The sequence below is a fragment of the Pagrus pagrus genome (assembly GCF_965226575.1).
Source record: "Pagrus pagrus genome assembly, chromosome: 10".
Lineage (NCBI taxonomy): Eukaryota > Metazoa > Chordata > Actinopteri > Spariformes > Sparidae > Pagrus > Pagrus pagrus.
Window position 1 is genome coordinate 23,742,094 of NC_140194.1, and position 8,981 is coordinate 23,751,074.

Sequence of the window (8,981 nt, forward strand, 5' to 3'; positions counted from 1 at the left end):
AAAAACATGATGCAACAACTCTGCAGGCCACATGACTGTGCAAAGGTTGTGTGTTTCTAAAGCTAATATAAAGGCAGAGAAGAGTGTAAGTTCATCAGAATCCAAACTTCATCATGTTTGCATCTGTGGTTCGACTCTTGGCTGTGGGAGTTCTGCTCGTCCTGGTCCTCTTTCCATCCAGCAGGGCCAAAAATTTCCCTCCAGGCCCCCAACCCATCCCCATCTTTGGAAACCTGCTGGAGCTCAATCTGGAGAACCCCCTGGCAGATCTGGAGAGGGTGAAGTTGAATAATGTTATCAAGAACAAGTACTATTCACTTTATTTATGTACTGAATTCAATTGGGATTGGGCTATTTTTGCAGTTTTGAGTTAGGGGTTGAAAAACTTGTGCTAACTATCATGCCTGTCTGTCTTCACCTAAAATGACCAGAGACATTGATTAAACAGTGTGAAATCCAGAGGAATGAATGTATTTTAAAGTGAAGTAGCTCAATCTATTAGGTAAGAAATATCTACCAAAGTGTATTTTTCAGTAATAGCTGCTTATAGATAATGAGACTCATTTTAAAGCTATTACGACTCCTACCTATAATAACTTGGTAATATTTTACCCAGCTCAGTGTCTGATGATTGCCCTGATTAAAGGTCAGTCACTTAAGCCCCAGTAACAATGATACTGTGTCTCTGTCCACAGTTGGCCAAACGCTATGGCAACGTCTACAGCATTTTCATTGGTCCCAGGCCAGCGGTCGTCATCAATGGGCTGCAGGCCTTGAAAGAAGCCCTGGTCAACAAAGCTGCTGACTTCTCTGGCAGACCACAAGACCAAATGGCCAATCATGCTGTACAAGTGAAAGGTACAGAGCAGACATTTGACAGATGGCTCAGGTTTAACTAAGGACAACAGAGTCAGTGATCGTGTCCCAGTTCTGTGCTGATGCTTGATCAGTTTCGTCCAACACCTTATTTTAAATTGCACAATCAAGGAAAAGGAACATATAATATCAGACAGAACTGGAGTGGAAAGTCTGTTTTTTCTCACAGAGAAATAATTATTACCATAAATACTCTTGACTTCATATTAGGTTTAAAAGGTTTTAGCAACATCTGGTGGTAGGAAAGAGTGGAAGTAGTTTTCAGACCCTTTACTTGAGTATTTACAGCAGTATGATCAGCAATATATACGTAAGGAGTCAAAAGTAAACTATGACTGATATGCCATTATACATGGCATTATGAGATTCATAATATTGATCAATCAATGTGTGAGTGGCATTTTACTGTAGAATACCTATGATAGATGATATATGATATGATATATATATATAGATCATAATGTTAGTAGTAAAAAAATTAAATTAAAACTTTTTCTAGTGCCTTTAAAATATGTATTTGAAAGTAAGTAAGTAAGTAAGTACTGCCTTGACCCTTTTTGCATGCAGCTGATGGTCCTGGAGTGGTTCTAGCAGATTATAACCCTGCGTGGAGAGAGCAGCGACGCTTTGGTCTGATGATCCTCAGAAACTTCGGTCTGGGGAAACAGTCCATGGAGGAGAGGATCCTGGGAGAGATACAAGGCATCTTAAAAATACTGGAGCAGAGTGTTGGTACGTCCACTCTGCAAACGTGATACAAGTATGGCTAAACATACATAATAAGGAGAACTTCAGGCTGAATCCTGATGTTATCCTTAATATGTATGAAGTGGATCTTTTGAAGTCTGCTGAAAACCAAAAATCCAGAAGCCAAAATCTTTATAAAATGTTTTTTTTTGTTCATTTTATTTTACCAGGTAAGCCCATGAGCCCCCATCTGATGTTCCACAACGCAGCCTCCAACATCATCTGCCAAGTTCTGTTTGCGAAGCGGTTTGACTACGATGATGAGTTCATGAAGTTTTTTGTCAGTCTTTTTCATGAGACCTCCAAAATTATCAGCGGGCGCTGGGGTTTGGTGAGTCACATGTTTGACCAGAAAAACCACTCATAGCATTTGCCCACTAAGACTTTGCTTTCTGTTGAACCTTTATCTCTTAGATTTACCTATACAATGCTCAGAACACTTAAAGGGACATTGAGCAGAATCAAGAAATAAGACTCAATAGTGACACGACGGCCATTGCGGCCATTAGGGTAACTACAGCCATCAGCCAAGCCGGCGCGGGAGCATGCATGAACTCTTCACAGCAGTGCAGCTGATGCCTTATCCCCTACACACATGAAGCAGCCAGGAAGCCGGCGATTTACCGTTACGGTTGATGCAGTCTGAAAGGCACAGGCGAAAGCAAAGACGGTATATTGGGGGACAGAAATATCGTCTCTGATACGGGATTGCTGTGTGCTGTGTTACTACACAGACACAAACAAACCGTTAGCCTGTGGCTACATCCAGCTGCTAACATCTCCTCCAGGACAACAGGTTGGGCTTTCGGTCCCATATATAAAGGGACATATTTCTAACTATTCGGTTTCAGACTAAGGGACTGTGGAAAATGCGCAGTCTGTAACTACTCAGTGTTACACAGCGGCGGACTAAGTTACATGTTTGCAGCTAACGCTACTTTGCACGTTAGGTCACTCCGAGTCCTCGTGATCTCATATGATTTTCCAATCAAGCTCTAAACATGACCTGTAATGTTTTCTTACCTGGTTACAAGGAAATGAGCCATGTCAGCATCTGTTTTCAGTCCCAATTCAAGTTGAAGCTGCCTCCATGAGTCGAACACGTATCCGATGTTTATTCAGGTGCCAGCGCGGCTTTGGTCGTAATTTCGTTTCGACTCACAACATGCCGCTGATAAAACCTTCGTTTTCTTCTTAGTATGACTTTTTAGTGGACTTTGTGTGGTGGTGGGTCGTTCGCTGGCCGTAGCAGAATCCATTACTACCCAAACACTAGTTTGGGTCCACTGTGCTTGTCTTCTTCCCGTATCCAAGTCGAAAGCCGTTGAGGATGCGCATTCAACGTCATCTGACGTCACGTCCGCAGGACTGTGCGGGAAATTCGGGCCCGAATTGCAGTACATTATGCAGCACACAGCCTGTTCAAGGCAATGGAGAGATATGTGGGTGGGCTCATGCTTTTTGGTTTTGAACGCTTCATCACCCATTAGCATTAAAAAAACTTAAAATGCATGTTTATTTTTTCGAAAACCCTGCCCCATGTCCCTTTAAAGACATTTTAAAACGTATTTTACATTTTTCTCTCCCACACAGATTTATGACTCGATACCGATGGTGCGCAACCTCCCACTGCCCTTCCGGAAAGCATTTAAGATGTTGAAGGTCTGTCATTCATGTCGCTCACCAGAGATTGTGGTTTATGAGTTTGATTGATAGCAGTGAGGCTGTTTATAACTGGGTTAAATGTTGCAAAGACGATGATCAGCCTTTACATGCTCACAATGACAAGCTTAGCATGTTAGCTAAATATGCTAGCATGCTGACTCTAGATAACTAGCACTAGTGCAGCTTAGGCTGATGGTAATATCTTTGGTTTTGCAGGTGTTTGGTAGTTAGGGTTAGGGTCAATGTCTCTGGTCATTTTAGGTGAAGACAGACAGGCCTGATAGTTAGCACAAGTTTTTCAACCCCTAACTCAAAACTGCAAAAATAGCCCAATCCCAATTGAATTCAGTACATAAATAAAGTGAATAGTACTTGTTCTTGATAACATTATTCAACTTCACCCTCTCCAGATCTGCCAGGGGGTTCTCCAGATTGAGCTCCAGCAGGTTTCCAAAGATGGGGATGGGTTGGGGGTCTGGAGGGAAATTTTTGGCCCTGCTGGATGGAAAGAGGACCAGGACGAGCATGTAGATGGCAACTCCAGACCTCAGTGATCTCGAAGAGTGATCATTTAACTCAAACCCTGATATTTCCCTCACCCTAACCAAGTAATGTTATGAGAGTTTTGCAAATCTAAATTTACTGTCTATGTAGCCTATGCAGTATTTTGTTATGAAGGAAAGCATTAGATGAATGGTACTTTAAACTTGATGAAAAGTTATAGGCTGACCAAAGTGATTACAATTCATTTAGAGGTGAACATGAATGTCTCTGCCAAATCTCATGAAGTCTATCCAACATTTGGCCAAAAGTCTGAAATAAGTAAAACCTCAGAAGATCACAAAAGTAATTTGGAAACATTGTCTGGGAATCCCGAATGTCTCCATTGACTTTTCTACCAGTCCATACAGTAGATGTTTAAATATTTCATGCAGCTACAAGCATGGCTAGAAATATGAGGAAGGAAAGACTTAGGGAAGAAAGAAAGGAACAAATAATTAGTGAAGGAAAGATGGATGAATATAAACTTTAGTAAAGTTGTTAGCAGGGTGATACATGGAGAATGAGGAAAATGAAGGGACTTTGCAACATGTCACAACAATTAAGTGGAGCTACAGTCACAGTGGCATGATGAGGTGGAGGGTTACAATACAACTGTGAGACAGGGCCTTGAACATTACAGTACCATGGACTAAAAATACCTGTGTTTTTGCAAAGCCATTAACATCTGTTACAGCGCAGCTGCATGGTTGCAACCGTCGCTTGTTTGGTTCAAGCCGACAACCTTTGCTGTGCGGCATAGTCTTCTCTCATTTCCTGTCTGCTTCTGCACTGTCACCATCCAATAAACCTGGGAAATAAAGCCTTACTCCATATTAAATAGACTTGCCCATGAGAAACCCTAACCTCAACATGTGTTTAAGAATATTTCTAAAACTTGGTGGACCTGTTTATATCACCACAATTTTTTCCTCTCCAGATTTCACATGAAAGACATTTGGAGATGTTGGCGGAGAACAAAAAGTCCAGAGTTCCTGGTAAGCCGCGGCATTTCATAGACAGCTACCTGGATGAAATGGATAAGGTGTGTGTGTCTTTTTGTTAATAAGAAGAATTCTGTTCAGAGCAGCTGCTGTGAACATTGAACCCGCCTTGGAGGTGACAGAATGAAGAGTGTTTACTTTACTCTGTTGTCTGCCTGCAAAGAGAGGAGATGATGGCTCGTCATTTTCTGAAGACCAGCTTTGTGCATTTCTTTTGGATCTTCACTTTGCTGGGACTGACACAACCGCCAACACCCTGCTCGCTGCCTTCCTCTATTTAATGAATTATCCACACATACAGGGTATGTCTGTATCTCTGTCATCTGTCAGATTATTAACGGTCTGCAAGCCAGTAACTCCACAAGACTGAAATATGTCAACAATTACTGAATGATTACTTTTTGTACAGAGGCTTGTGATTCTGAGTCAACTCTGACTATACATCAAGCACAAATGTCATGCTAAAATTGTTCCATTGTTTTGGTTGATCACCAAATACCTGCAAAACTAATGACATCCCATCAGCCTTGTACTTTGTGTTTAGCAAATGTTGGTCCTGACAACTTTTTTCTTTTCCTCCCTACATTTTAACACAAATATCTACACAAAGACAGACAGGGAGACTGGAATTGGGAGAAAAGTTGTGGTGTCTCGTATCTGCAGAGACCCTGTAGCCGGATTTTCTTATTTTCTCACTTTGTTGCTGTGCAACAAACCCAAAAAGTCGATATTTGACGTCCTGGGAATGAGACTCAACAACCAGCTATCTTTCTGCTGTGTTTAGCTTGGATAAATCCTACTGATTCTACCTCTAAGTTTAATGGTCTTCTAATTGTATTAATATGATGTGAGGTTCAGTTAGCCTTGCACACAAATGGATGGTTGAAATTTCCTTCAGAGGGAAACTTTTGACTTTTATACTTTGAGTGCATTGAAGAGCCTTCTTTCTTTTACTTGAGTAAATAATGGGTTTACTTTGGTACCTCTGATGGTACCACTCTAAACTAAGATTTGGAGCAACAATAGTCATACCTGCTAACCATCAGCATGTTCGCACTGTAAGTGTGAGCATTAGCATTTGGCTCAAAGCTCTAGACTATTCTTCCTTTTCAAGCCTTTTCTTCAGCCTCAGACAACACAGTGTCTGAGGCTGTTTTTAGGGAAACATCTGTTTGTCATTTCTAGAAATAATTTGAAAGATTCACACTTATCTTTTGCAAGCTGCCATGTAGCACATAAACTGAGAAAAACCTTGCATTGTTCTCTCCTGCTGTGAACTGTCTCACTCTCTGTTTATCTCTGCACTCCTCAGAGCGTTGTCAGCAGGAAATAGACGAAGTTCTGGATGGGAAGGATCAAGTCAGTTTTGAAGACAGACACAGGATGCCTTATGTGCAGGTAAAAGGATGACGGGGTCATATTCATATTTGCATGTCTATTTTTTATCTTTTGTCTCCTTTCGCTCAAAAAGTGGTGAAATGTAAAATCTCACTTATCTTATATATATCTGAAATGATAGAGTGTCTAACAGCTGTCTCTGTGATGCAGGCTGTCATCCATGAGAGCCAGAGGATGGCGAACACAGTCCCTCTCAGTGTTTTCCACTGCACCACTAAAGACACAGAGTTAATGGGATACTCCATTCCCAGGGTGAGTATAACATATAGTTTGTGTCTTAATAAAAAATACAGAAAAGTCTTCATTTCAAGGTATTTTAGTAATTTAGTCATCAAATAACACAGGGTTGGACAACAAAATGATAATTGTAGTGGCTTCATGCAACACACACATAGAACACAGATACTGTAGATATAAAATACAGTTAATGTGCATGTCCTCCCCTTGTCTCGGGATTTAAAAGGTTTTTTAAAGGCAGTATAACTTATCGGCCAACACTGATTAGACGCTCGTTTCTCAGGCTTCCAGATTGAACCCTGGGGTTTCTATGTAAAAGCAAAGGACAGTCAATCCACAGTGGTGTGAAAGTCATTATTCTTTGTTCACATTTTAATAGACATCCTCTCATCTTGTTCTTGTGTTCTTCAGGGAACCACTATCATCCCCAATCTGTCCTCAGTGTTGTATGAGGAGGGACAGTGGAAATCTGCCCACGAATTCAACCCTGAAAACTTCCTTGATGAGAAGGGAGAGTTTGTGAAGCCAGAGGCCTTCATGCCTTTCTCTACAGGTGAGTGAAAATGATCATTACTTTAAGAGATGAGACTAAATGACTGATGGGAGGTTTGCTTTTGGAAATAACATAAGGTCATAGAAAATAAGCGAGAATTTTAACCCGCAGGTCCTCGTATGTGTCTCGGAGAGGGTCTGGCTCGTATGGAGCTCTTCCTCATCCTGGTGACTCTGCTGAGGAGGTTCAAGTTCATATGGCCTGAGGATGCAGGAGAGCCCAACTTCACTCCTGCTTTTGGCTTGACCCAGACCCCAAAACCTTATTCCATGAAGGTCCAACTCAGATAAACTACTCAGAAAAGCTATTGAGACAGAGATTACCTGAAGAGTGTAATTAGCTCACGGACACATTGAGCAAAATTAAACCTTTAAATATAAAACCCGTTTTGGTTAAAGGTGCACTAATCATTAAATTATATGAACATGTGATCAAAGTGACTTTGTGTACGTGAAAAGGTACGTCTGATGTTTGATAGAGCTTTATTGTGTCTTTCAGCTTGTTGTCTTGGTTTTACAGCCCATGACTTTCCTGTTTGCTTCACTGTCACAGCTCTCATCACTGCAGTTTACCTGCACCAGAAGGAAAAGGGCTAAAGATAGCAGCTAGCAAGTGAACACAGTTATCCATTTAGCTATTAAAGAGATGTTTTCCTCAGGGGTTGGTAGAGAATAAAAAATTGCTAAAAGAAGAGTGAATATTGGACTTGACATATGACTCAGAATGAGTGCTAATGCTGCTCAGTAGCTGCCTTAGGTTTAGATAAGCAACATCTCATCATCATTACCTTGATTGAAACAGGGAAGGCCACTGAGAGCAAGCGCTCTTTTGCAACAATGCCCTTCTGATAAAACATATTAAAACAATACCTACAAAGATCACAGTGCATTTAAACAGTTAAGCAACAAGTTTGCAGTATCAACTTAAAGGGTCATAATATGTCAATGTTGTGATTACAATTGGTTTCTGCTGCCCCCAAGTGTCAATAACTGAATATGTGCAGCTTTAAACGTCACAGGGGACACAGAATAATTTACATAAACTAGACTGTGTTAATTAAATGCAACAATGCTGCTAATTGTAACAGTTTAAATTATATCTGATAGATTATATCTTCTCATATGAAACTATAAACTTAGACCAACTTTCAACCAGATTTTATGATTATCGTGTTGTTATCATGAACATGTTACACAATGTTCCCTCTGTTGTCTGTCCAAAAATGATGTAACTTTTTGTCAAATAAATAAGTCGTGAAACATCAATCACGTGTAACTTTGTCACCTGCTCAACAAAGATGAGTTGAAAAAAGATGCCTCCATAAGAAGCATCCACAAGGAAAATGTTGTTCATCCTCTGAGGAGCTTCAATGTGTCTAATAGATTCAATCAAACTCTGCCTATTAGATTTTGATATAACTTGTGCTGCAATCGTACACTTTGGTGTCACTAAAGGAAATGTCATGGAGTCACTCGTAATTAAATACATTTACGCAAGTGCTGCAAGTGTACTTACGTATAAGTTTGAGATACTTGACCTTTACTTGAGTATTTCCATTTAATGCTATACTTCTACTACACTCAAATATTCTACTTTTTTCTCAACTAAGGTAATTTATGATATTACATTTGACAGCTGTAGTTACTAGTTTGATTTTACATTCAAAACATCTAATGAAGTTGTATAATATGACTCTTGTTAAAGGTTACACTACCCCAAAGTATATAAAGTAGTAAAAATAAGCTCACCAAAGGTCATCATACTGTATGTATTAGTATATTTTGTCGATACACTTTTGTACTTTTAATCAAGTTTTACTTGAAACTGAGTATTTTTCAGTTGTTTTTAATTACATTTTCTTGAGCAACAAATCTGAATACCTCTCCCATCACTTACTAATGTGTTGGGCAGACTGACATCCATGTATTAAAGGAGACATTATGCTCATTTTCAGGTTCAAT

General features: G+C 40.0%; 1 protein-coding gene across 1 annotated transcript; it reads left to right on the forward strand.

Moving 5' to 3' along the window:
• Positions 1-113: 113 nt before the first annotated feature.
• LOC311263370 (cytochrome P450 2D15-like) lies at positions 114-7,390 on the forward strand (the record flags this gene model as incomplete). The annotated part of the gene is made up of 11 exons (XM_084363376.1): positions 114-278; positions 696-858; positions 1,444-1,608; positions 1,794-1,954; positions 3,217-3,285; positions 4,769-4,873; positions 4,996-5,134; positions 6,145-6,230; positions 6,381-6,482; positions 6,879-7,020; positions 7,132-7,390. The coding sequence occupies 11 exons, from the start codon at positions 114-116 to the stop codon at positions 7,308-7,310; spliced, it is 1,476 nt and encodes a 491-aa protein (XP_084219502.1). The 3' UTR covers positions 7,311-7,390.
• Between the last annotated feature and the right edge of the window lie 1,591 nt (positions 7,391-8,981).